A 26,513-nucleotide genomic window follows, 5' to 3' on the forward strand; every position below is an offset into this window, starting at 1 on the left:
AGCGTCCACGAAGGGCGTGGGTAGTCTTTATAACTTATACCGTTAGAACATCTCAAGCCTTGTATGAGTTGAGTTATAACAAATTTAAAATGACATTTTTAATATGGATCATTGGATATTGGATAGCAGGATGGACAGTCAACTGTTGTGTACGTTAATCACAGGCTAAGGCGGCTGACATATGTAAACACATATATACCTGACTCTTAACCTGCGGTTAACCATGTTTATCTTTAGGATACCTTTGAGTTGATGTAACTCAAAATCAATATGTCAAGAACCAGCCTCCTAGACTTCTAATGGCCGGCATTTTATGAGTTTGAAAAAGGATATTATGTATAGTATTACAAGGTAGACGGCCCACACGACTGGGCCTTTCAACCAAGTGATTTGGTTATGCCAAAAGCTGCTGGTCATGGATTGGTTATTCAGCGGGATGGCCAACTCGATCACTTCTCTATTGATAACTTGATATCACCTAATTACAGTGACCCCAGTGTATAATGCCTTTATTGAACCCCACAAGGAGAAAGTTGACACCTGCAACGCAACCTAAAATATAACAGCTAATGCTGACTACCATATACAAGTCAAGATTTAATCTTTTTTTAGATCGAGATTAGATAAAGAACAAAGCCAAAACTTAGGGACGTGCACTGCCCATATGAAATATACCTTCCTGATAAAGCTTATATTCTGCCGCCTCTGGCTTTTTCACTCCCTGCTCATACTGCGGAATGTTGTGTTTGTTTCTGGCTTGAGTGTTGGTCTTAGGGTAAAGCCCCGCCCATACCGTTCCTTGAACTCCGGCGTCGTCTGACCTTCCGCCACATCGCTTGCATCTGACATAAAGCTGGTCTTTGAGGGAGGCTCGTCACCTCTCAGAGAAATAGGATGTTGAACTGTGAGATCTCGCGATAGCTGCTGGATTGTTCCGTTGCTCATATAGCCTCCTACTTGTCTGCTTCTCCAGCCCAAGCCTCGGTTTTTCCCGTGGAGAACCTTCCCATTTGCGGAGACCATGAACTGAAGAGCGTCCCCAGTGCCATGGTTTTCAATATTACTAACAGACTCCTTGAAGTGACTATCCGCATGAGAGCAAATATCCAGACACTGCCGAGCAGCTTCCCATTCATCACGTAGCCGCGATAGCACTTGGGCATCGTCATCACAGGAGATCCTATTTTTTGATTTAGCAAGAAGCTGATCCATGATCTCCTGCATATGCTTTTCCAACTTGGCGGTTGTCGCAATTAGGCTTCTTTTACATTCCTGTAAGCCTTTGTTCGTAACAGTCTCAGGCGACGAATCACCCATCTCAGATCCTCCAGCTGAACTCCTGTCGTCGGATAACAGCTGGATTTGGTCGATATGATTTGACAACTGGGCGCAAATCTGAAGACATTTCTCTGTACTCCGGCGCTCCTCCTTCAGAGAGTGCAGTTCGGCTGCATCCGGATCGGATAGGGTGCCGTCCTTCTCAGCCAGCTGCTCTAACTTTCGATCTATATTTTCGAGTCGAGCTCCCAAATCCTCTTTTGCATCCTGAATCAGAGCCTCGTAGTTCTCAATGCTTTCGACAGCGACCGCAGATTTGCGCCTTGTGCGGCGATCAGTAACCATGACCAAAGAGCAGAAGTTTGATAAGAAAAGCTGATGTTGTTGGGTTTGGATGCTTACAAAGTTGCATCAGTCAAAGCAATATTAATTGTGGCCTTGTATCCTGCCAGCAGGTTACGAAAATCATCGATATCATCACCCATGTACGTGAGTCTCGCCCAGTCACGGAAGCTGGCTCGATTATTGCTCGATCGTGACGCGCACCGAACCAACTCCTGCTGAAACTCCTTGCAAGCATTCCCGCACCGAAATAACGGCAGATCTAGGGCTGAGAGGTTCGCATCAGAGTTCGATTCAACTAGCTCAATTAGGGGCGCCAACACAGCCCTCAAAGCTCCGAGCTCTTCGAGAAGGTCGCGCACACGCTTTGGATGTGAACGAAAATTGTTCACCGTCTCATAAAGCGAAACCGTGCCATGAAATGCGAAAGTTGCCAAGGCAAGTATTCCAGAAGCGAGTCCGATGGGTTCCGCCATGGCTATCTGTGTGCAGTGGTATAGCTTTACTGTGCAAAGCAACAAGACAAATGGTGAACTTGTACAGAGAAACAAGGCAAGGGCAAAGGTCCAGATAGAGGCAGTTCAAGTAGGAATATTGTTGACTGGGATTTTCCTGGGGCCTAGATGGCTTCTTATTACTCCAATGCAGCATCACCTGGTCAGGCTGTAAGCGCTGTGCTCACATATGGTGGGCAAAGGTTCTAAGGCGGTCGGGACGAGGTGGGGCGGCGGCTGCTCAAACAATCAGTTTCGTGGGGAGGCAGTGTGCATTTGCCCTGGGTGGCTGTTCCGTATTACCCAGGGTACTACGGAGTACTAGTAGTGCGGGCGCGTACATGAGATTCTAAAGCCGGCTATTACTGGCTGCGTATTTCTGGAGCGAGCCAGTCACATGGCTAGCCGCCTGTCGAGGCCGGCGACAAAATCTCGCTTCATGGCATCAAAAATAGATTGTACAGGTAATAGTAATCTACTCAAAGATGTCTTAGCACATCCGATCATTCCCCAAAGTAATGAGGCAGGCTTCAAAGACCAGCTCAAGAAAGACTTGCCAAGCTCCCAACTACGATTCCGGACACAGCAGCAGCTGTTAAGGGCGCCGATGAGAGAGTCAACTACGTGAAAGAGGGGGGAAGTAATACAACGAATAATTAAAATTAATATGCGTTTCATCAGCCAACAGGATAGCTAGGTGTTGTGAATCTCACCACAACCACACGACCAGCAATGATCCCTGCTAGTGCAAAGCAGAGGGTAACAACTCATGGCAACGATTCTACAGGTTAGGTTTTCCTGAGCTGCTTTCTCAGCGCAATTGAGGCAATATCAGGGTCAGCTTCGATGGCGTTATAAATATACCCAGCCACTGCTGGCAGGCTGCGGAAGAGTTGGGCAGCAATAGTCGTCGATCAGGCCCCAACACGATCCCGGCGATAAGGCTACGAGCCATTGTTGACTTGCCCGTGCCAACCTTCACTGGAATTCCGTACATATGCTTGCTAGAGCTCGCTACTATAGATGGACTTTCTCGAGGAGCTTATGACGCGTATCTTTGATGCAAGTTGCAGCGTATTGCTTTGCATTAGAGTTGGGGGCCCCTCTGGTTCTCGTAGCTTGCTGATGACAAAATTTCGGTTCATGGTTTTCGTCATGCCAATACACCCGGGGTATCGAGGCGTCTGCCGTCTTCACGTGACTTTAGTGCTAATTTGTGGCTTGTGGAGACGATTGGCCCGTGGAACCCCTCAAACATTGTGGTCGCAGGGTTCCCAAATTTCATAAACGCCAGGGATATATAAAATGATTTTCTTATACTATCCAACTATACAACTTAGGGCCTGCCAGATTGTGTAAATGATGTTTTCTATAAGTTTTTGATAAAGTATAATCTAATATTACTTGATAGGATCTACTTGTCAGGACAGAAGACCTGTCAACTACGCAAGGTATTAATCCCAAAACATTAAACACTCATGTAATGATAACAAAGATAGCCTATATTCATAGAATAGACGGGTTCTGAGGGATAAATAGTCCTACAGTATTAATTACTATCTTATACTGATTATAACAGACTCTGATAGTTACTATTAATAACTTTATTACCTAGATAAACATTTTGATATATTATTTTGACAGTTCTGGCCACTACAGTCTAAGCTATTCTATTTTAAATAATGTTTTCTACTGACTGAGAATTATTATTTGCCCGAGCACTGCTTTTATCAGTGCTTCCTGCCTGGCGAATACGCCTTACTAGTGAGCTAACTAGCAGGGTTCCGTAACAGAAATATATTTTATATTCAAGTAATCAAGAAAGAATATCGAAGAAGATATATAGAGGATATTAAACATAAAGAGATATTAAAAAGGAAGTATCTTTCTATTTATAGTGAATTAATATTATATTATATCTTATATAAACTTAACTGATATCACCTAAACATATCAATTCTTATATATTATATACAGATCATGATATATTCTTTATTAATATTTTATACTACTATATATAAAGAAATAAGAAGTATTATCTATTATGTATGATTTGTATAGTATACGGTGAGGGCAGCGGCGAGTATACTTAGGCTTTGAAAACCTTTTTTACCTGATGGCCGCTATCAACCGCCGCAAGAGACACGCCAAACTGCAGGGTCAACAAGCTACTTGGAAATTGCAGGTGGGTAATCAAACTTCCACAAAGAAAGGCTCTCTCTGAATCGAGCGAACGACTACTGAGATACTAGATCGGGCAGAACTGAAAAGCTACACTGATAAAGGCAAACCTGTCTACCAAGTTCTTACTCGACTTTCAGTCAAGGCTGTGACGGCAAACCATCTACTTACCGCCGAATACCTAAAAGATAAGCGAAAAGTGGCTATTATGTCGATATGGTGACTAAGAAGGCAATGAACACCGATGCATTTGATGTGGCCAAGGTCTTTCTATATTATAGGTGGAATATCCACGCCCTCACCCAGGGTAACCTATGTCGAACATCGAGCTATGTCACCTTTGATTACTGAAAATGGGTCCATGCGAACAGTCTTAAAGATGCATGACCCACAATGAGATCTGGATACTCTAGTGGCTTGAGCATGGAGCTGACCCAAATACGAGGAACATGAACAAATACAGGGTGTAACGAGCTAGGCTGAACGTTATGCCCCAGCGTTCACGTTTAAGCTGCTTGCCTCTCGTGACGCCAACTTTCCTTGTAGCAACGCCCGACAAGCTGCTGAAAGCCGAACTTAAAGCCCTGCAATAACTACTGAGTGCTCAACAAGGAGGGCTTCCTCATTGACTAGCCCAGGATTGAGTAGGACCCTGTTGAACTTTGGAATTATAAGGGAACACTTCAGAACCAGCGTTGCACTATACGGCATTTGCCATGTGCCCTGAGGGCATCCGGTTTCCTCTGGATCGAGTGATTGATATTAACCTGCAAAACACATATGGCCGTACTGCACGGAAATGGGCTGCAGGGCAGCGGAGTCAAGAAGGCCTAGCAATCCTTGGTAGTCAGGTATGTCAATTGGCTTTATTTTAGTCAAGCTAGTCTTTTACCGAATAGCCGAGGAGTTTAGATCTGGAGAATTCACTGCCTGAAGCACACCAGGCGGGATCCTGACAGAAGCCTGGCATTCTACAGAAATCATATACAAATACGCCGTTCTAGTACCATGCCTCACTGTATTCAGGCAGTTATCAAGGCGGATAGCTCGTATATAAAATAATTACAAGGTTTCTGCCTGGCAGAATATCCTAATCAAGGAAGCAGTTCAATATGACAATAAATAGAAATCGAACCTTTTACCTGTAGGCATTGTGGGCCCGCTTAGAGGCCTGGAAGAATCTGCTTTCCGGGCCTTAGGCTCCCAGACGGAAGCCCCTATCGACATGATATAGTTAATCATCTCGACGTGGTCCCTGCTGACACAATCAAGGTGCTCGGAGTGCTCGGTACATCATTCTCATGACGAGTAAAGTTGTAGCACGGACCATAGCCAACCCAGCAATCATCAACCAAAAACCACGGAATTCTGAAAGACCCATGAGGCCATCAATGTATTTGGAAAAGATCATCGCTTGAAGGATGCATATCCTGGAAAGCTAAGCCCATGATCCTTGCCAGTCATCTGACACGAGCATTGTCCCACTCGAGCTGATGTGGCAGTTCAGCCTTTCTTCCAGTTGTCTCTCTCACTCTCACCACTAACTCGGGCATATAACACAGTACCCGTTTCCAAACAAGCTACAAATCTTATCAAAAATAAATGTCCCGTGAAGAGTACATCAACACCGACAACCCTATCCAAGAAGCTCACAGTTTCATCTCCTACGAAATAATCAGGAACTCTAAAGTCAACCTGATAACCAACAAGATGGACGGTACTACAGTTGGCAGCCATATCACTGGCATCCGCGGGGTGTGTGACTGGGACGATGCAGGCAACTTCTGCAGCTACGAGGAGTGTGATCAATTCGGGAAGTGGAACTTCAATCGCGTGGTCTGGTCGATCCGGTACGACAACAACATTGACAAGAGCAAGCCGTTCGGGTTTCATGTGAACACAATGAAAGAAAACGCATGTGGGGTGATGGCACTAGACATAGGATAGAGGAGCACGTCGTGGTGTTCTATAATTCGAACTTGACAGTGTCGGCGCCGGAATCAACGGAGTGTTACATCTCTGCGCGAAACGATTTGACCAACCATACAGGATGGAACTGGAGATGGGACAGTGCAACGGAGACCGGGAGGGTTGTTTGTGCCGAAATCGTGCGGTTTCTGTGAACACATAGACATTAGAATGGTTGCTATTTGCAGGAATCATTGGGGGCATGCTGCAACGGGATGGTATAAGGGAAGTGGGCTAAATAGGGCTTGACTTCAGGCCAGGCAGATGAACTCAGAGTCAATTTCTTCACTAGAGTCCGGGCCCAACATCTCCGATCAAAAGGAGTTGATCGGGTTCCCCAAAAAACCCCGACCTGAACCCGCCCAACCTGGCTCTGTATCCGTGTCAGACTTACCTACTATTTAGGGACAATAAATATAATGAGATTAAACTCATAAACAAATATTTTGCTTACTCAATGAGGTCTGATGGCATAAAGAATGCACGCATAATGTTCGTTTTGTATTGAGTATCAATAATCACTTCTTCAACAATAGATATATAATTAAGATTCTGTTAGGATATTCACGTAAGTTGTGGCCCGTCAAGCGAGCATGATGGTATAGTAACCGAAATCAACGCATGAAGTTTCATAAGCATGCAAAATCTGCCAACTTCTAGTCAACTTTCATGTCTTTGCCACTTGAATTCTAGAATCTGCTTGAGTCGTGGATACATAAACATTTGTTCAACCCAACCTTCCAGAACTACATAAATGTGTTAATCAGCCAGAAACGGTAGTTAAGACCAAGATATCATATTCATCGCAGCAACTTCAGTAAGAAAAGGAGATGAAAAGTAGCTACATCTGGCCTCATATCATGAATGGGGGCAGCGAATCACTGCACCAACTGAGAACCAAGTAGTGATTTTCTAAGGTTATGACAATAATCTTTGCTTAGTGTCGGTGACCAGGCGCGTAACTGGCCGCCCTGACTTCTATTTTAGCTTGGTTCCGCTAGGGATCTTGTCTTGGAGTCGGGAAGCTCTTGAATTTCACCCCCTAAACAGTGTCCTGACTTGAATCGTGCTAAGAAACCCAGAATAGAAAGGCAAACCGCTAGGTTGTGTACCGAGTATTTTTCCTTTCCGCAATAATCAATCCCATGCTTTAAGAAGTCATATATCTCGTAGATATCAGATGACTCCAAACCATACGACAAAATCTAATCGTAGGCACATATAAGAGCTCTAATACGTGAAGGTCGGTGATTAAGTTTCTGGCCATGTTATAAAATACGAAGTCGCTGTCTAGCAGTGCCCTCTATCCCCATAACATTATGACTGCCGCGGGTAATTCTGTCCTTATCCCGCGGTCCTGACTAAAGTACGACACCAATGGTGACACATATTTGGGGATATCAAAAGGCTGTTTTCGATTGTGGCATTCATGGCCATGAAGAAGACTGGAATATCTAAACATTGTAGGAATGAGCGCTCAGGGGTAATGCCAAGTTCCAGATCCGACTGCATAGCCAAATGAGTCATCTGCAGCAATTTTTCCTGCTCAGGCACGTTAGACAGAACGTAGCCGTCATAGTGTCTGTCACCTAAACAGGTACTGCAATGAAGGCCAAAAAATTGTGTGATATGTGCTCTACTATATCAGGTAATATGCTGTCAGGGATATAACACCGTCAAACTTTAAAGAATACAACTGGTTAAGCGAGGCTAACTCGTTTGGTGAGGCCAAGTATATGTAGTATAAAAGTTCTTGCAGCGTGGAACTAGCGGCACTTCGCCAGAGCCTGATAGGGACGGATGATGCAGCAGACCAGTAATAACCGAAGGTGAAGAAGGGACTTGCCCAAGAATGAGATCTACATGATCCATAGCTTCAATTGGGAGAGTAGTATGTTTTCTTATAGCAAGTTGCAGATATTAGCGGGTATGTCACGGGGGGATCTACCTATCTAGCACCCCGTAATATATAATCATCGGGGCCATTACTCCTCGGCCACTAAAAGACCGCCACACCCTATGGATTTGTCTACAACACTTGTCTGGCTTTTCCCCCATCGTATCATGAACACAGTCCTTGCGTAAAAGGTTACCCTCTCATAATGACAGTACGGGGATACTAAGCAGCAAGTTCCCAACCCACCCCACCGATTAATTATCATTGTACTTGCTGACTATATTCACCCTCCTTAATTCTTTTTACGGGCTCTGTAGCATTATACGCTCAAAGTATGAGTGACAGATGGGCTAACTCCGACTTTCTCAATTTGTCCGTTTATTTCCTCAATGCCTACAAAGCCGGAAGCCACAGATTGTCATCGATTGCAATATTATGATACGTGTATATCGCGTCGCCCTTCCGAACTCGGTGATATAAGTGTCTTCTTGCTCAGTGAAGGTTTATTGATGACATAGGTTTCCAAACTCAAAGCTCAATTCCAACTCAACGTCTGATCTTGCCACTATTGGATGCCCGGGGGAAAGAGGTGCCTAACCAGTTAATCTGTATAACTGATGCCATATGACAACCGCTTCTGCTTACCACAGTGCATAAACTTTTGCCTGTAAATCTGTCTTTCTAACTGGGAGCTTATTTGCTAAAGGCAATATTAAGTTTACCTACTGAGAGTCTGTCTTGATGGGCTTAAGGGCATTGTTAGCGGACTGAAGCTTTTAAAAGAAGATAAGTAATGTACAATGTCTCTGAGATCCCATTGAAATAATATTTCTGCATTTTCAAGTCAATAAGTCTCGATGAAGAGTTATGAATCATAGTTGCTATTTATTGGAAGTTTTTGTAATCCCTCATTTGCCTACTATGCACCGCATAAGCCGACATACCGTGGGTTTTTGCATGGAAGGTACAGTGATAAATTAATAGAATCAAAATTTTGTTGAGATCCGTTCTTGGTATAATATTGTATGTGAACCAACAATTCTATCTTTCCCTGAAAAGCGACTTCAGAAGTGATCGCGTCCTAGACCGAATAAATCAATAACGGTTCCAGCCCTAGCCTTATTTAATTATAAACCAAGCGTATCTTCTATTATTGTTCCAAAGTCTCCTATGCACCTCGGTAACCAAAGGCTGAAATGATTACTGAACATTCTAACGTAAGCGGCAAGCGAGTCGGCCACGTAAGCGAGTCGGCCACCTCCGCTAGTAGTATATCATCATTCTGATTTACATACAAAATGATGCTTTTTGAACACCTAATTCAACGCTTAAAAGCGCTCTATCTCAAGATACTGCTCGATTAGGACATCTAGTACGTATATGCCCTACAATATGGCACGCGCTACACCTAGGAGGCGCCCGACGGCGTGGTTGATCCTTCCTAGGGCCTGCATTCCCAGCCTGTTCTTCCAATATTCTAGCATGGTTGAAAGCCTCAAGCGCTTCTTGTACAGTGAGGCCATTCAAACCATCCATTTGATGTTGATTGCGTTTCTGCTTGGTGTTTTGTTTGTTAAGAGCTTCACGTAGTTGGCGATTTTCATGCTCAAGTAGTATTGTATGATTCAAAGCAACCTCCGCGCCTTTGAAGATGTATGATAAGGCTGACTGTATTGGTGTAGCTGGAGTATCTTGTTGTTGAAGTAATTGAGATAGTGTAGACTCGTACTTCTTGAATTGCCTCGAATTCCTTGGTGTTTTTGTAAAGATCGAAGAAGAGGAGGTGCTTTGACTGCTCGGACGGCTGGTCTTTTTAAAAATCATATTCTCTAGTATCTTGCTGGGATCTAGAGGAACAAGACCTGAAGCTCTAAAAGCGCTTTGTATATTTGCTTTAGTAAATACTTGAGCATGGGCTTTCGGATACATGTCAAGAAAATCAATCTTCTCGATATGATGATATCCCGTACGGATAAGCTGTTGAACTTGATCTTTATAGGTCTTCTTCAAAGGCGAAAAGCATGCAACATCTAGAGGCTGACATAGATGTGAGGAATTAGCAGGCATACAGACAGGTATAATCTGATTTTGATAACATATGTTATCAAATTGAGGTGTTAGATGCGAATCATGCCCGTCAAGTACGAGGAGGCTATATTAACCTGTTCTTCGTGTTTTGATGTATGGAATGAAGTGATCTTTGAGCCATGCTTCCCCAATCTCTCGTGTAGTCTATCTATTTGAGGATATAGCAATCCTCCAGGAAGATGGTAGACTTCCTTTGTACTAAGCTTGAATATGTGTTTTTGCTTTTAATACTAAATATGCTGGTAGCACCTATCCAGCAGTATTGATATACTCAATTGAAGTTATCCATTCGCGATTCCCTGGCTGTATAAGAAAGGGTCTTCCTTGACATGTTGAGCGTGTTACTACTTTAGTAGTACCCAGGATACCCATAGCAAAGCCAGTTTCATCGAAGTTATAGATATCTTCGTCGACAATGCCGTATGTTGATATAGCAGTTTGTACGCGTTTAAATCATATCTGAATAGCTTCAGGTTCTTCATACTTCGCTCGTTTGTAGTTGATTTGACGGTTATATCGACTTTTCAAGGAATCATGCCTTGAGATGTAGTTGGTAATCCATTTTTATCCGACAGAGATAGTTGTATTTTGACCACGCTTTTGAAGTAGTAGATTCGCCATTTCACGGACTTGAGAGTGCTTTGGTAGTGCACCACGTTGATCTAGCGATATAATCCATTTTTCAAGTAATTCTTCCTCTATAGAGGTCAATTTATGTGAGTTGGCTCTAGTATTCTTGCGAAATTTGAGCCCATTTAGGCGATCTTGAAGTGTTGATCGGGGAACTTGAAAAACGCGTGCAGCTTTACGAATAGATTTTGTATGACCTTTTTGAATAGATTCAACTGCTAAACAGAGCCTGCCCTCTTGTTCCACCAACTCTTTTGATGATTTAGGCATTTTTGGTGGTGTAATGGCTGTTTGGATAGCATCGCTTTCGGAGGCGTGGACGAGTTTCGATGGGGTGGCCGACTCGCTTACGTGGCCGACTCGCTTGCCGCTTACGTTAATCTCTATGACTAACAGTGTCACCGCGCTATATTCTTTCTCAGTAGTGGGGCGGGAACCTCGGCCATGTACTCCGTAGATTACAAAACATCGGGATAGATCACTAATCAGTCTCCCAACAGACGCCAGTTTGGTCGACCGGCTTTCACTGCACCTTCCAATCACATACTGTCAGGCAATAATTAATGTAGTGCCATGACTTACTGATATTCTTCTCCTTGGCACGTTCGTGCTGTTCACTACTTGTGTTCCGGTAATTCATACTGATTAGCCTTGTTGTCCCCACTCCTCTTATCCTACTCCCAAGATCTACATTTCATCGATTGATTCATTCCAACACTGAGAAATTAGGATTGTGCATATATGACAGTAGTTTCAGTGCAGTAATCTATCAGCCAACGAGGTTATATTAGAATAGAAAATACTTTGGACAGTAATCACAGAGACAAGGTGTCTTCGTAAGAAAATGGAGAAAAGTTTCGGTGACCATAGTAAAACCTAGAAATGGCAGAAATTGCACACTGAGGATTTGTTGGACAAGAAGAGGCAGAAGCATGGCGTGTGGTATTATATTGCGTGATGCGGCGTCTCGAACATGTTCCCTTGGGGGGGAAACCAACGGAAGGAACTCTATAAAACTGGGGCATGTGGAGGGCCATGTGGAAAGAAGAGGTCCCGCATCCCATTGTGGGCGCTGAAAACCACGGCGAGCAGGCCCGAGGCGGGCAAACCGGGAAGTTTTGTAATCAACCCAACGCTCGACCACGGCTAGCGTCAACGACTTGAATTAAGGTTTGAATAACTGCATGCTTGCTAATCTACCTGTGTATACTAACAGGCCGCATACTCTTCCTTCCCAACGAAATTGCGCATATACCTCGCGGACGGTCCAAAGCATACTTTGCACTATTGTTCTGAGGAGAGAATTAGTTGCCCTCCAAACTATCGGTCGCAAACATGGGCCAGAAAACAGTTCTCATCACAGGTTGCAGTGAAGGTGGAATAGGTGACGCTCTTGCCCGAAACTTCCACAAAAGAGGCTTTCGAGTTTTTGCCAGCGCTCGCAATACCGAGAAAGTCGAACATCTTAAGAAAATGGGTCTCGACATTGTACAACTAGATGTCACCGACGAAGAGTCAATCAAAAAAGCAGTGTCAACGGTGAAGGCTGCAACAGGGGGATATTTGGACTTCCTGGTCAACAACTCGGGCGCTGGTGGGTCTCACGATTGCGAAACAGTGTACGTCTGACTACTTTGAAGAGAGCTAAAAATTCGACAGGTTACTGCATGCCCTTGTTGGACTCGGACAGTTCAGTAGCGAAGAAGATATTTGATGTTAATGTATTCGCTGTCGTTGCCGTAACTCAAGCATTTGCACCACTATTGATTGGCTCAAAAGGAACGATTATCAACATTGGGTCAGTGCTTGGCAAGATGCCTCTCCCATGGCAAGGTTATTACAACGCAAGCAAAGCCGCCGTCGCTATCTTGACTGACCAAATGCGTATTGAATTTTCTCCCTGGGGAGTCCGAGCAATTCTTGTCACTACTGGTGCAGTCAGGACAAAATTATTCGAGAATCTTCCTAGTAAACCAGTTCTGCCTGAGGGCTCCCTTTACTACCCGGCGAAGGATGTGATTGAGCCAGTATTGACTGGAGCCGGGGTTGAGAAAAATGCTATGGATGTCGATCAATATGCTGAGGTGGTTGTCAACAACGCAATCCAATCAAGACCCAAGAAGCATGTCTGGTCAGGTGGAGGGGCTTTGATTACTTGGCTGGCTTCAACGTTCGGCTGGTCGACTATTTGGGTTGGCGGTTTCCCCTTGTTCGAAGAGAACATGCTCATCCATTATGCTAACACATCTGCAGGACCTCTTACTGCCTCCTGTCGTTCACATGTCAGATATATCGAATAAGATCCGTACCTCAGAGAAAGTGGAACATGAGTGCCGGAAGAACTAAGTAGTTGCTCTCTGTCATAATGTTTTACTGGGGAGCAGCATTCAATTTATTCCTCATTTTTGCTCTTGCGCTTTACTTGTAGTGTGTATTTTTTTTTTTTTTTTTTTTTTTTTTTTTTGAACTTAACCAGGAAACATAGACGCAAACCATCCTTGTTGGGATGCTTTCCATTCTTGTCCTCGGTCTCCCTATCTAAGTAACCGTTCGTATCTATTAGAAACATTACCAGGTAGAGTAGCCGAGCACTGTTCGAAGCACTCATACGTGGTAAAGAAGCTTTGTCTACAGTTATGATTTGACCCTAGATTGCTGTGTCCGATACCAAAACCGTTGTAGACAATCACTTCACGGCTTTTGGAAATGTTGTTGAAGAGGAGCAGTTCCAGTGTACCCATGCTAGCACAATGATGTTTGACAGACTAACAGCACCGACCTCTGTACTCCAAAGCGCCGATAGGCAGAATTCAGTCCATTAAAGACCTAAACCTAGTGGGAATAGTTTGAAAGGTCGTCATCATATCAGCTGGGTTCGCAAGATGTTTGGAAGAGAAGACCGGAAGAGCAAGTAAATCAATACATAGCCCCGAGGACGGACAGAAGATCTTTTTCTCTCAAAAAAGGGAAAAGTTGCATATTGATAGGGCCAAATGCAACGTGACTGGTCACCCAGGATTGTATCTTAGAATTTACTTGACTTATTCCTAGTCCCTTCTCTGCTGTCAGAGAGCGATCGTCGAGTTAGATGACTGGGAGGTATGCAATACCGAGGCAATTCCCAATTTTCGACTTGATTACTGATCGGTAGGCAGATGACTGAATGGCAGCTGAGGAAGGCGGTCAGCACAGTAACACTAGTCATTGGTAACAAATAGTGAGACTCCCAGCTGATTCATGGAAACTCCTCGATCCTGGGGTGGCGTTCCTCCCGCCTCCATCTTCGGTGGCCCACTCATATAATCAAGCCGAAGGGACTCTATGTTTAAAAAAGCATTTGTCAGCATTCTCAATCCGCGCTGCTCTGAGCTTCGCGCACTCTTCTCATTTATCGAATTTGAAATGCAGTGCAAAGATCCTGTTCTTGACCGGGCTATTATGCCTTGCTCCCATCAGCCTGAGGTTCGTCCGATGTTGAAAGATTAGCGTTTCGGAGTACAAATACCACCGTGACATTACTTAAGCTCTGTAAGCTAGGTTATAGCTTGCGGTCTTTGCAAACATCAATCTAAAACTTAAATACGACCAGTGACTACACACGAGTTCCTGGTCTACCCAGTATTTTGTTTTTCTTTTGCTGATTCTCCTGTGCAAAAAGCACAGCCATACTAGCGGCCCTCATGAAAGCAATCACCACTCACCGGTTTCTGCCTCATCGTATACTGAGCTTTGCTCTCGGCAGACCGCTTGGGGTGGGTGCGCGAGTCAAGGATGTCCCCATTCCAAGCATCATAGATAATGAGGTGCTGGTCAAAGTGCATGCCGTTGCCCTGAATCCAATTGATTTCAAGAACATCGATTTCATTTCTCCCCGGAATTCTGCAATTGGCTGTGACTATGCGGGCGAGGTGGTTAGGGTCGGAAAAACATCGGGACAGCGCTGGAAGGTCGGAGACAGAATCGCTGGCTTCGTTCATGGTGGCCTGTATCCCGATGTTGGCTCATTCGCAGAGTACCTTAAAGTTGACGGAGACTTGGCCTGGAAGGTGCCCGAAGCAATGAGCTTAGGCGAAGCCAGCACCTACGGAGTTCCGGCAGCCACCGCGATGCTGAGCCTCGCGTACCTCGACATTCCCTGGGCAGATATTGAGAACGGACGCACCTTTGAAGGTGATCAACCAACCATTCTCATTTACTCGGGAGGATCGAACGTTGGTCTCTTTGCCACGCAATTAGCGAAGAGAGCAGGATACAAGGTGGTGGCGACGGCCTCGCCCCGTTCTTTCCACCTTGCAAAACAATACGGTGCAGATGCAGTATACGATTATCGGTCCTCATCATCCATCGGAGAAATCAAGAATGCGTTTCCAAACATTACGAGAGCTCTGGACTGCTTTTCTGAAGGCAGTTCGGCCGCCTTTTGTGCTGATGTACTACAAGAGGGCAAAGTAGTCACGCTTCTTGACCAAGGAAAGCCGAACAAGCCAAACGTGTCCTACAGATCCCTCATGGTTTTTACTGTCTTCGGTCGAGAGTTTCAGATGATGGCGCCCCTCGGCCCCGTGTTCCCGGTGATCCCGTCAGATGGCGACGTCATCCGTCAGTTTTATGCTACTTTGTCAACACTGAGCCTCGACGTTATCAGACCTCCACCCGTCACAACAGTTAAGGGCGGTTTCAAAGGAGATCTTTGACAGTCTTGAAAATATTCGAAAGGGAGAAGCTCGAGGCACAAAGCTTGTCGTGGAGTTTGAGGAGTTCGATTAATTGAAGAAACTAATCTCTCAATCATTGCTGTTATCATTGAGGACCTGTACATCTTATTCCTGTTTCCCCCTTTCGAGCTCCCCTGCATGCGTTCTCGGGAAGATGACAATTCCATTTTCTCGTCGAAAACTAATCGTTGGCTTATTTATCCAATTCGCGGGAAACATACCAAATTGATTGAGTTATCTTGGCCGATTACAGTAATACTGTCAAGGGTATCACATTTAGACCTACAAACTAGAGGTACTTACATCATCACGGCCAGATGCAGGGCAGCGAACGCTGGCTCGTGGAGCTATTGCTTTGATGCTAGCTTAATACTAAGTGATCTATAAAACTCTACAGCAGCTTATAACCTGTCCAATACCATAAAACTAATGTGTAGCTTGTTACGGACATTGATTTCCAGAACCAGTCAAGGAGTGTGGGTAGTTGCACTATCTTACAACCTGTCGTGAAGCACTTCCTATAATGGGAATAATCATAGGCCTGCAAGGGAAGGTTCCGAGTTAACGTATATAAACGAGCTTGCCAGGCTTAACGTTTGATATTTGCTACTAACCCATGCTGAGATTTTTACTTATCATCATCGACACTCCTTAGAGTAGACTTGGGAAGGGACTGACCAGGAAATAAGTCGAATTAAATAAATAATACAAGAAGTTCACTATGGTATAATACAAAAAATTGGATTTTCCACTAGGAACTGTACCAGGTAATACTTTTTATAAAATCCAATTATAATACTTGGTCGATTATAGAAGTCTTTACTAAATTACCAGTTAGAGAAGATTTTTTTGACTTTCAACAGATATAATGGTGTGCAGTAGATTAGTACTTATTTATTCTAGGTCCTCAGTTAATGAATACTGAATATTCTCCAGATCTAGATATATACTTCAAAATCTGAGATATTTTGAGAATTTTTATCTAAGGATTATTATAGCCAGGCTTACTGCCTGAGCCCTACAGCTTTAACTCACAAGCCCCGGTTGCCGTTCTGTCGTCTCTATTCCGGTAAAAAAAAGCAGTCTTTTAGATAACTAAATAAAGCGTTCTCTTTAACCTTTATAACCCTGTTATCCTTGGTCAGGAAATAACTACTACTATCAATAAATATCCAATTGATGTGCACTGGGTTTGATTGATAAATACAAATTATCTGTCCTGTATGCTCACCCAGATAAGCACGTGTGATAGGATCTATTTGTTAGGGTAGCAATAAGGAATTGACTATGAAAAATTATAGATCTATATAATAAAGATGAATATAGTCTATATCTAGCGAATAGACTTGTTCTTAAAAGTTTAGAAGTATATCAATAATCATATTTTTTCTATATCTGTCGGGGAGCTATGGAATAGTATTAAATAATCTGGAAATTTATATAATTATTTTGATATATTATCCTGGAGATGCTAATCACTGTATTAGTTACTTAATTAATCGTCTTCTCGGACAAGGCTTTTGGCAGCATATCCTGCCGGGGTTCCTCAACGGGAGACATTTGAAGTTCAAGTGCTGGACTCGTTTGGTATCAAGGAATGATATTATCATAGCAGTTCAACAAACACCATACCTGATTCACTGTTCTATATAGGCTTATCGACTGGCGATGACAGACTTAGTTACAAGTAGGCATTAAGGGTCTGTGTTACATTGTCAACATCAGAAAGTAGATTCAAAAATATTATTCTTGTCCCTTGAATGGTGTCATGTAATAGATCAACAGCGACAACCAGCATGTGGCCTGTTCAATAGTCAACAACGTCGCAGAATATTAGAAATCTCATGTGCCGTTCAGAATCGGTCCTCGTCCTCATTGAGAAGGTTATAATCTGCAAGGTGATTTAGTGACTCTGCTACCACCAACGACTATAATTTAACAAGAGCAGGATCATTACAACTTAGTAAATATATTTAAGACTATTTGATTGCGGGAAGTACAGATAACAAGCCTCACTTATTTTCTTCAAATAGGTGGTTTCTCTAATTCTAGGCAACCAAGCAGCCTCGCCATATCTTAGGGTCCGAGTAAATCCGTTACCAGATAGCTCAGTCCGTCTGTTTTACTCGCAACTTCACTGGCAGCGGCGTCTTCACCCAGACCGCGTATGTCTCCTGATCCTCCCAGCGTCCGAGGCGGCCCTCGGGCTGCAGATCAAAGTGGTACAGAAGTTTGCCCAGAATGAGGACGATCTCCATGCGGGCCAGATTCTGGCCGATACAATCCCGCGGGCCTTGCAGGAACGGCTGTGTAGCATGTCGCTGGTCTTTCTCGAAAAAGTCATCCGGCGAAGATGAAGACGGCTGGCGTGACTTGAGCCAGCGCTCAAGGTGGAATGCCTGAGGGTCGGTGTAGTTTTGTGGTGAGACATTGGCAGCCCATTGCATGTAGGAGACAACAGTCTGTAATTCATGGTTAGCGTAACAGAGTCTAGATGATCCCATTTTGCCCGCTCTGGGCGACAGCAGATACAGCAATAACGAGAAAGGTGCCCACAGAATTGACTTACTCCCTCTGGGAAAAATTCCCCATTGATGGTATGACCCCCAATTGGAACGAGTCGAGTCAACCCCAGGGGCACGGGGGAGGTGAGGCGGATGCCTTCCTTAATCGCTGCTTCTAGCATGGGCAGCCTGAGCAGGGTGGACACGTTTATCTGGCTGGTAGAGGGAAATTCGCCGCGCACTTCGCTGGTCACGCGGTTCAATACTGTTGGATTTTGGAGGAGGTGAAAGAGAATGCCAGTGATGGCGGTTTGCAGGGTGTGGCTCCCCGCAACGATGAGGGTTGCAGCGTTCACTACCATCTCGCCTTCCGAGATCTCTTGGCGGGATTGCTGCACAAGATGTGCCAGGAAGTCTGGCCTAATGACCCCAGCGGCACCACTGACTTTGGCATCGCTTTCCAGTTGCTGTAACCGGCGCTTCACCTTCTCTTTAGTTGTGGCTTGGTGCTGGGCCATAAGGATACCCGCAGATTTGGGGAGGCGCTTGACGAGATAGTTGAACAGCCAGGGATAGAAGCGGCAGGAGGCTAGCTGGACTTTGGCTTTGAGCGAGTGAACGAGTTGGCCCACCCATTCGTGGTAGCGCTGGTTGTCCAAACAGCCGAAATCTTCCCCGAAGCTTAGCTTGCAGACAATATCAAAGGTGCAGAAGCTGATCCACTCTTGCAGATCAACACTCTGGGCAATGAGTTTGCTCTGGCACTGCATCTGAGCGATCATCTTGTCGACGTAGCTGGCAACGAGCGGCTCCTGGGCGCTCAAGGCCTGGCTGCTGAAGGCGGCTGCATAGGCCTTGCGGAGTCGCGTGTGGTCAGCGTCACCCGCATCAAGGATGCTAATGGGCTGCCCTGGCCTTGGAGGTGCCTGACGGATGGGATCTTTGGGAAGTGACTTGAAACCCCCGCCGCTCGGTCGGCGCTGGTAAATGTCTTTGACAGTGTCGGGGTTGATGAAGGACACCTCATTCGGGGCCACGCGGACGGTCTCGCCATAAACCTCGTGAAAAGCTTTGATTTTATGCGCTAACTGGCCATTTCGGAATGCCAACATATATGGCACACGGGTTAATGCCCAGAGAAGAGGCCCATTGTATCGAGATAGGGGGTGGAAGTAGAGCCGCTTGAGGGCCAGGAGGATGGGAAACTAGAAGGCGTGGGTCAGAGAACGGGACAATTTTCGGTCCTTGTGGTTGCAGTGGGCGCGGCTGATCTTACTAGGAGGACAGTGATTAGAATGGCATTGACAAACGAAGGGGCTGCCATGATCGTACGCAGGACGTAGCAGAAGCAATGAGTAAGAGGCGCGGGAGACAGCCACGGGCACAAACCGTCCAAAATGGCTTGATATCAATGGTTTAATATAAGCCGCCGCCAAGGGAGAGGTCCTAAAAAAAGTGTGGAATGCATTGGCGTCTCCACTGAAGCTTAACTACGAATGAGGCCCAAGCCATTGACAAGCCTTCGTAGGGAGCATTTCATGCGGATGAGAATTTAGTGTAGATGTTAGCGTAAATGGGGGGGGGAGGGGGGGTTTCCGCGTGTCCCAGGGGCTCTGCCATCCACTCAATACTACTATCACATATGAATGGGGAAGTGATGAGAGAAGTGATGAGAGATCACGGTGTACCCTTGATGGATTGCCCCGTGCCCAATTGTCGTCTGTCAGGCAGCAGCAGTAACCTACAGTGTCAAAGAACCGACCGTAGAAAGGCACTGAGGGGGCGGGGGGGTTCCGTAAGCTAGGCGGTAAAAGGGTGAATTCAAACAAAGAAAATGCAGGCAACATACAAAACAGTTACATGGGGCAATACATCGCACCTGGGAAGTGTCGATCTCTACATGGGCTTCGTTTGGGCGATGTGCTGAAGTGGGAAGGCGAAGACACAGCTGGCGATCCCAATTCCAACGGTGTGGAAGGGGCTGGACGTGGCCTCTGCACCCGATTTGTTCCACGCGCTCCACTGCCTCGTCGACAAGCTGAGCCACGACAACTTACCGCTGGCTCACTGTACCTTCCGCTCGGAGTCCACTTCCCCGGCTATACTGTGTAAGAAGCTAGCAGTGGCAGAGAGGGAATGTTTTGACAGGGAAAGTACAATCAGTTAAGCTCACGTCACGCTATGATAGGGTACTAAATGAGTACTAGTCTCAAGCTGCGCCGGTTGGATCAAAATTGACCTTGGAGTCGGGCATGTTGTGGGATACCTAGAATATAGCATCCCCGTCCTGTGCCAGTCAAGGGGGCCAGAACCTGTCATTTTGGTGCTTGGCTGTCAGGGCAGTTGGTGATGAGTTAACCTTTCGGCTCCGTCCGGCAAGCGTCCACAGCGCCTCCATTCAAATGGTATCCTCTTACCCACTTGAGATTGTCTCACGTTATGTGAACCCCTGCTCCCTAGGTTCGAACCAATGGAACTAGCAGAACTGAGCCCTCCTAAGCGAGGCACGGAGCCTGCGCATCCCATGCCGATCGTTTGCCCGATCTGTTAAACGCTAAATAAGTCCGTCCAGGTTCAGGCGGGGAATGTGGCCGGGAAACCAGGCTGGCAGCACAACTACTATGCCAGCTAAGTTTAAGGTGTGCTTTTAAGAGTGAGGCAATCTACACGCGGCCCGGAATATCACATACTGGATGATAAGATTGTATCCTCTAGACTACCAACAACCAACATGAGGTACTTAGGTAGTTGGCCAGAGTCAGGTATGACTTGGGTCTGGATGGGCGAACTTGGTTTGGTCGACAGCCTTGCCTTCCGCAACCCAGACCTCCTCATATCCCACCCTTCTGACAACGGAGGCCTTGTCAATCAATGTGACCTCGCTTGGCTCCACTACCTCCACATAGTATGGATCTGCGCGCAGGCGGCCCAGAATGTCCCAACTCTCCAACAGAATCTCCGCATGTCCATCAAACGACTCCATCACGTGACCACCACCGGCGTGCTCCTGACCTAGGTACTGCTTGGCCACATCCGGCAGGGTGTGGAACTGGTTGAAGGAAGGATGTCAGCAACAGCAGAGCTTTCAAGCATTACTTGACATGAGTCTTTACAGGGCATACCAGAGTATAGCGGTATACCCCATGCCGTGCCAACCAAGTTTTCAACAACTGCGCGTGACTAGTGGTCCAAGTGCTTGTGACGGTGGGAAAAGAGTGAAGATGTCAGCAAAACCTCGCCAGTGTAGTTAGTTGTGGATGAACTCAAAGCCCAGCTTACTGGTGAAATTCCTCCATGGTGAGGGACGGATGCCGCTTGACATAAGTGTCGAAGCGAATCAAATGCTTGCTAGTCGTCATACTCGTAGAAGACCTGCAAACAGAATTTGTGCGCTTGAGAGCTAGGAATGGGAGAAATCAGCGCCAAGGTAGGGGACGTGAGAGTGTCGTGAAGTCAGGGTATCGCGACCCTTATCTTATGTGGTTTCCTGCGAGGACAGAATTAGCACGAAGTAGCCACCTGTCTGTGCCTACTGGTCTGGAATACCCACAGCAGAGGTTGTACCTGACAAGCCAATCTGCCTTGTTGCCCACCTTTGAGTAGCGTTGCGGGAAGTGCGAAGGTTTCCCGCAGTGCTGGCTCACTCAGTAGGATGTAGGAGGAGGAGGGGGTGTACAGGCACTAGCGAATAGATCCCGGCGTAATTGAGCAGGAACACTACACTCTCTGTGGACTAAATCCCCCTCCCAATACCAGGCTAGTGCTCTCCTGGTGGAGTAAGAGCTAGCCGACGGTCTAAGACGTATCGCGTCGAGGTCTAGTATAAGCTATCTCGTCTAATATAAGGTCAAGGATGATTTTGACACCATTCTCTGAATATACTTGGCCCAAAATGCGTCTTTAAAACCGATGCATCTGCTTATCATTGGTAGGCATGGTATTTGGAATACGACTAGCGCTGAGGATTTCGTATCCATCTGCTGCAGAATTGGCACAAACAGAGTTAAGACAGTACCTAACAAACTTCCCTGTACCGGTGGATCAGATCAATGACTTGTTAGCAATGTATACGCAAGGCCGAGGGTGATATACCTTATTCCTTATGCCACGCGTCAATTTGAAGGTGTAAATCGCCACTCCATGCGTAGAATGCTGCATACTAACTGGTGACTGCTGAAAGTCGCGACCCTGGCTATCTGGAAAGTGGATGAAAGAACAATCTATAGAGGACTGTGTACAATAGCTGGAGATTAAATAGACCGGATCGCAACAAGTAAAGGCGCTCCGCTGCTCACCCAGGCACAGCACAATATTATTGACCCATACATCGCCGTGAGCATACAATTAATCAATGAAATTGTGATGGGAGTATATCTCCCAGGCCACCATTGAGTTCTGATCTTTGTATTTCCTGTTCATGTGATTGGTCTCTGGTGAGTAAGAAGCAAGCTACACTCGAAGGAGAAGGATGCTAGGCTGGCAATTAGTATTTGCGCCAGTTTCCCCCAGATGGGTACGTGACCGAACTACACAGGACGCTATGGGTTTCGGTAATGGAATTCGGATTTCAGCAGGCTGAAAGCAAGTACTGCCTGTCACAAGCTGATCAATCAATCGAGCTGTGGGTCTTAAGCTAGCTGAGCAACTAGTCAGCCAGATCTTGGGATCAGATGCGGGATGGCACTAGCGGTGGCCCGGCGGAGTGTCTGGACATACGAAATGAAGATACTGGTTGCAACTGAGGTACGGCCCTTCAGCAGCTCCACTAGAACCGCTTGCACACCGATATACCCTGTACCAATAGTAATCTGTAATCTAATGCATCTTCCCGGTGGGCCCATGTTCAAGGACAGGGTTGGAGCACTCAGGCCCAAACCTTTTTGAGGGTGCCTTCCGACAGGTTCTGTTCTGTCAGTTTTATAATGGCTACCCGGCCAGCTTTTGGGTGGCAACATCACGATCTTCTACAGAGATACAGACCGGGTCGGTGGTATTTGGGCGTCGAGCCAGCTGAACAGGGAAATGATAACGCTTTGTACGAGACTGCTTCAGAAAAGTTGCCTGCGGGTGACTACCATCGTAAAACACTGCCTGGAGTACCTATTGTCTGTCTCTAATATTGATTGCTAGTTGCTCCCCGTTGCTTATAGATGGACAATGAACATATTATAGTTTGGCGAGTCGTTTATCAACGGGTTTCCAGATACTCAGTGGCGCCTTCCAGTCCTCCGGGATGGTGGACCTTTCCTTGACAGGTAGTCCTTCCCACCCGGCGGCAATTCTTTCTTCATCCATGCGCCAACGCTCACCTTCCGCCGCAATCCACGGCCCGATACAGCTTGCCGTTTGGGTCACCATTTCCATTGGGAATGTGTGATGCCCTTTGTCCATGACGATATGTTTTACACGAGAATACTGTTGGCCGCCACTACCAGAAAATCCGGCGCCTGCCATTTTGACGGCGTCGCTATGATGTCCTTTTTCGTATAGGCCACTTTCAGTACCACTGACGAATAGAGCCCCGGGTCGAAGGTGGGGTAGCAGACGGTATGCAAGGACATATTCTGGGCGGTAAAACTTCTGTCCATCCAAGAGAGGCCCGAGAATGTCAGGTAGAAAAAGTGCATCATGGGCTTTGCCCACCATCTCAAGGCTAGCTGCTCTCTCACTCTCAGACAAGCCCAGCTGTGTGTGCCCTTCTAAGTTCGCACGAGCAAGTGTAAATGCTTCTTGATGTTTTGTGGTGGTTAGTGTCACTGGGACCTCATTATCCCCCTTATCCTTGTTGGCGTCGGGATGTATCGCAGTTGGTAGATTGCGTAAACCATAACGGGCCCAGCGGTCGAGCACACGTGGATCCCAGCTGCGTAGAGCTCTGCGTATAAACTTTTCTGCTTCTTTCCGAGAGGACCAGATATCCCTTCGCGTCACTGTCAGGTAGACCAGAGTCAGAGCATCGGCATCCCGGTTATCGGGGATCAGGTAGGGGTCCAATAGCGTTAATGATGAGAACAAGCGAGGGTGCATTAGTGATAAAAGTATTCTAAGCTTTGTGAGCAGAGTATCTTGATATGCAACTTTGGGGTAACATACAGCTGCGATCCCCCAGCGCTATGTCCTACACCCATGATCGGCCGTGGCATATCCTCTCGAAAGTGGTTGATCATATGCAAAAGGTCACGGGCATGATCAAACCATGACGCTACCAATACTTAGAGCTCGCTTCATGGGAGGCTAAGGTGGTTAAGAGACAAATATCACTTACTTTCATTGCCCATTATGTTTTCGTTTTGAACCCCACTGGCTCCTTGATTGGCACAATCAGCTATCCAGATTGCTCTGATACGGAAGCCATCCTGCTTGCTCCTAGCCAAAAGGTCTTCCCATAATGGCTCATATAGTTCCTGTTGTGATTCAAATTTAGCTATTGTGAGCGAATTGAATGTGAAAGATTTGCACCGTTCATACCTTGAGAAACCCAACGCCATGCGCTCCGATTATGGTTATATCGCCCTCTTGCGGGTTTTGATTTGTTTTTGGGGTATATTTCTTGATACTAATCTTCACTGGGGCATCCTGGGGATATGTTGTTCTGGGGTACTCCCGGATATATTGGGCCTGGATGACATGCTCTGTAACGATAAAAGAAGAATCCATGGCTACTGTAGCCGGTGGGATTGAAGTAAGAGCACAAGGGCACACTTCTCGCAGCAATGGGTTTATAGATTGTATCCAGGTTTTAAGGTGTTAAACATTTATACCTATTTGTGTCAGTTGGCGATTCAAACACTCCCAGGCAACATCACTAGCTACACATAGTGGATTAAGTGCAATCATGACCGGCTCTCAGTGCGAATTGAAGAGTGGGTATTTCTAGTTCCACAGAGTACCAAAAGAACCATTATTTGACTCGTAGCATTTCAGCACCCCAACAAACGAAACCAAGCTGAAGACGGCAAAAATACGGGCCAAGCGCATCTCTACGCGATTCATCTTAAATTGCTGTGGGTTTTACTTTCCGTCTTCGACCTTCTTTGTGGAACATTCCCACTTCCATAGTTTGGATAGGTGGGACCTCGCTGCGGGTCTCGCATGATACATACCCGCGGGCAGGCCAAGATCGAGATTCTCAATCTTGAACACTGGCGTGTAGTAGCGTTCGAATCCGGTGGATACTTCCGCGGTAATCAAGCATCTTAACCCGAGTAGTCTAGAAATGGATCTTTATCTACTGGTTCACTGTCAGTAACAAGGATTGTACACAGTGGCATCTTTGACTATCGAATTTGGATGAATGAAATCACGCTCTGCCGCTATCTCCGAGTCTCTTCGCACTCTGCGAGCTGCTGCGCCTTATCGACTCCTGCAGCCATGTAGGAAATCCCCGCAGCAAACTCAGCCACCAAAGCTTGCCCGGTATAATTATTTGGCCACTCTTCCCAGACAGGATCTGTTGGCTGATTGCGTGGCTCACCGTTTCCACTGCCAGTACAGGGCGTTTAAAGCGAGCTCCACCCTTCATCAGGGGCTTGATCATGGGGGTCCCCACATACAGTGGATGGAAAACACTATCGCTATTTGTTAGCATTCATCTATTATTCTTCCCAGGGGCGGCCTGAAATGCATGCTTACCTCGTCTTAACCCCATCGGCATTGTACCAAACTTTCAATTCTTGGCCTATGGCTTCGTGAAATGCTAGCGCACTTGCTTTTGAGCAGGCGTAGCTAGCCATGTTACCCGCACTCAGAAAGCTGGCCATACTAGCCAGAGTGACCACATGGCCGTGGTTGCGCTCGATCATCGCGGGGAGGAACTCCTTCACCGTCCAGTAATGGGCCATGGTATTAACCTCAAAGGTCTGGCGAACAGCGGCTTCTGTTTGGTCGAGGATAGGAGTAAAATGCAATACGCCAGCATTATTGACAAGGACTGTTGGGTGTCCATGTACAGCACGAATTTCATTGGCTGTTGCGTGTAGGGCAGCAGTTGAAGTGATGTCAGTCTTATAGAAAAAGACGTCGGGGGCTGAGAGTGTTAGTTATTAGTTAGTTTGTTGATTTTGTAATACGATTGAAACTTACGAAGCTCGAAGGACGGCTGCTGGATATCAAGGATAATGACTTTAGCGCCATGCTGAGCAAGCTCCTCCATCACTGCTTTCCCAATGCCGCTGCACCCCCCTGTGACTAAGACGAGCTCTTGGTCATTCTGCCACGGCCGGCTCGCTAAGTTGTTCAGTGACCATGCATTCAGGGCTCTATTTACTTGGCGCAGTGTAATGTAACCCAATAGTGCGGCTAGGGATTTCGGGAGCAGGGAGAGAAGTAGAGTCTCCCGTGTGCTTTCAGAAAGGTTTCTGAAAGCTCCATTAAGCACCCGCTGTAAAGCTGTGGTTAGGGACATTGCGAGTGTTTT

At 46.1% G+C, this 26,513-nt stretch overlaps 12 protein-coding genes across 12 annotated transcripts, besides 2 other annotated features; 7 read left to right on the forward strand and 5 right to left on the reverse strand.

The window, feature by feature from the left end:
• Window positions 1-199: 199 nt before the first annotated feature.
• Window positions 200-225: a sequence feature (Short protein (An18g00160, CAK43093.1) was converted to a misc_feature.).
• A 489-nt stretch (window positions 226-714) lies between these two features.
• Window positions 715-2,096, reverse strand: An18g00170 (uncharacterized protein; the record flags this gene model as incomplete). The annotated part of the gene is made up of 2 exons (XM_001398450.3): window positions 715-1,600; window positions 1,681-2,096. 2 exons carry the CDS (start codon window positions 2,094-2,096, stop codon window positions 715-717), a joined length of 1,302 nt encoding a protein of 433 aa, XP_001398487.1.
• A 147-nt stretch (window positions 2,097-2,243) lies between these two features.
• On the forward strand, window positions 2,244-3,175 carry An18g00180 (hypothetical protein; the record flags this gene model as incomplete). Its single annotated transcript, XM_059745534.1, has 6 exons — window positions 2,244-2,317; window positions 2,384-2,422; window positions 2,508-2,578; window positions 2,638-2,754; window positions 2,868-2,901; window positions 2,950-3,175. The coding sequence occupies 6 exons, from the start codon at window positions 2,244-2,246 to the stop codon at window positions 3,173-3,175; spliced, it is 561 nt and encodes a 186-aa protein (XP_059602854.1).
• Window positions 3,176-4,230: 1,055 nt separating this feature from the next.
• An18g00190 (hypothetical protein) lies at window positions 4,231-4,518 on the forward strand (the record flags this gene model as incomplete). Its single annotated transcript, XM_059745535.1, has 2 exons — window positions 4,231-4,299; window positions 4,345-4,518. The coding sequence occupies 2 exons, from the start codon at window positions 4,231-4,233 to the stop codon at window positions 4,516-4,518; spliced, it is 243 nt and encodes an 80-aa protein (XP_059602855.1).
• Window positions 4,519-5,897: 1,379 nt separating this feature from the next.
• Window positions 5,898-6,668, forward strand: An18g00200 (hypothetical protein; the record flags this gene model as incomplete). The annotated part of the gene is made up of 2 exons (XM_059745536.1): window positions 5,898-6,145; window positions 6,524-6,668. 2 exons carry the CDS (start codon window positions 5,898-5,900, stop codon window positions 6,666-6,668), a joined length of 393 nt encoding a protein of 130 aa, XP_059602856.1.
• A 2,705-nt stretch (window positions 6,669-9,373) lies between these two features.
• Window positions 9,374-11,258: a mobile genetic element (Remark: Tndm3 has a short direct repeat at the site of insertion.;~Title: probable transposon Tndm3 - Aspergillus niger).
• An18g00210 (uncharacterized protein) lies at window positions 9,505-11,148 on the reverse strand (the record flags this gene model as incomplete). The annotated part of the gene is made up of 2 exons (XM_059745537.1): window positions 9,505-10,242; window positions 10,822-11,148. 2 exons carry the CDS (start codon window positions 11,146-11,148, stop codon window positions 9,505-9,507), a joined length of 1,065 nt encoding a protein of 354 aa, XP_059602857.1.
• Window positions 11,259-12,213: 955 nt separating the features above from the next.
• An18g00230 (uncharacterized protein) lies at window positions 12,214-13,178 on the forward strand (the record flags this gene model as incomplete). Its single annotated transcript, XM_059745538.1, has 2 exons — window positions 12,214-12,472; window positions 12,538-13,178. 2 exons carry the CDS (start codon window positions 12,214-12,216, stop codon window positions 13,176-13,178), a joined length of 900 nt encoding a protein of 299 aa, XP_059602858.1.
• Window positions 13,179-14,558: 1,380 nt separating this feature from the next.
• On the forward strand, window positions 14,559-15,572 carry An18g00240 (uncharacterized protein; the record flags this gene model as incomplete). Its single annotated transcript, XM_059745539.1, has 1 exon — window positions 14,559-15,572. The coding sequence occupies one exon, from the start codon at window positions 14,559-14,561 to the stop codon at window positions 15,570-15,572; it is 1,014 nt and encodes a 337-aa protein (XP_059602859.1).
• A 742-nt stretch (window positions 15,573-16,314) lies between these two features.
• An18g00250 (hypothetical protein) lies at window positions 16,315-16,555 on the forward strand (the record flags this gene model as incomplete). Its single annotated transcript, XM_059745540.1, has 4 exons — window positions 16,315-16,317; window positions 16,349-16,360; window positions 16,407-16,464; window positions 16,497-16,555. 4 exons carry the CDS (start codon window positions 16,315-16,317, stop codon window positions 16,553-16,555), a joined length of 132 nt encoding a protein of 43 aa, XP_059602860.1.
• Window positions 16,556-17,701: 1,146 nt separating this feature from the next.
• On the reverse strand, window positions 17,702-19,421 carry An18g00260 (uncharacterized protein; the record flags this gene model as incomplete). The annotated part of the gene is made up of 3 exons (XM_001398458.1): window positions 17,702-18,055; window positions 18,163-19,302; window positions 19,374-19,421. 3 exons carry the CDS (start codon window positions 19,419-19,421, stop codon window positions 17,702-17,704), a joined length of 1,542 nt encoding a protein of 513 aa, XP_001398495.1.
• Window positions 19,422-19,957: 536 nt separating this feature from the next.
• An18g00270 (hypothetical protein) lies at window positions 19,958-20,729 on the forward strand (the record flags this gene model as incomplete). The annotated part of the gene is made up of 4 exons (XM_059745541.1): window positions 19,958-20,205; window positions 20,312-20,386; window positions 20,436-20,502; window positions 20,676-20,729. The coding sequence occupies 4 exons, from the start codon at window positions 19,958-19,960 to the stop codon at window positions 20,727-20,729; spliced, it is 444 nt and encodes a 147-aa protein (XP_059602861.1).
• A 2,534-nt stretch (window positions 20,730-23,263) lies between these two features.
• An18g00280 (uncharacterized protein) lies at window positions 23,264-24,240 on the reverse strand (the record flags this gene model as incomplete). Its single annotated transcript, XM_001398460.3, has 2 exons — window positions 23,264-24,140; window positions 24,191-24,240. 2 exons carry the CDS (start codon window positions 24,238-24,240, stop codon window positions 23,264-23,266), a joined length of 927 nt encoding a protein of 308 aa, XP_001398497.3.
• Window positions 24,241-25,108: 868 nt separating this feature from the next.
• Window positions 25,109-26,501, reverse strand: An18g00290 (uncharacterized protein; the record flags this gene model as incomplete). Its single annotated transcript, XM_001398461.3, has 4 exons — window positions 25,109-25,307; window positions 25,651-25,665; window positions 25,730-26,123; window positions 26,180-26,501. The coding sequence occupies 4 exons, from the start codon at window positions 26,499-26,501 to the stop codon at window positions 25,109-25,111; spliced, it is 930 nt and encodes a 309-aa protein (XP_001398498.3).
• Window positions 26,502-26,513: the final 12 nt, after the last annotated feature.

The sequence above is a fragment of the Aspergillus niger genome (genome assembly GCF_000002855.4).
Source record: "Aspergillus niger supercontig An18".
NCBI lineage: Eukaryota > Fungi > Ascomycota > Eurotiomycetes > Eurotiales > Aspergillaceae > Aspergillus > Aspergillus niger.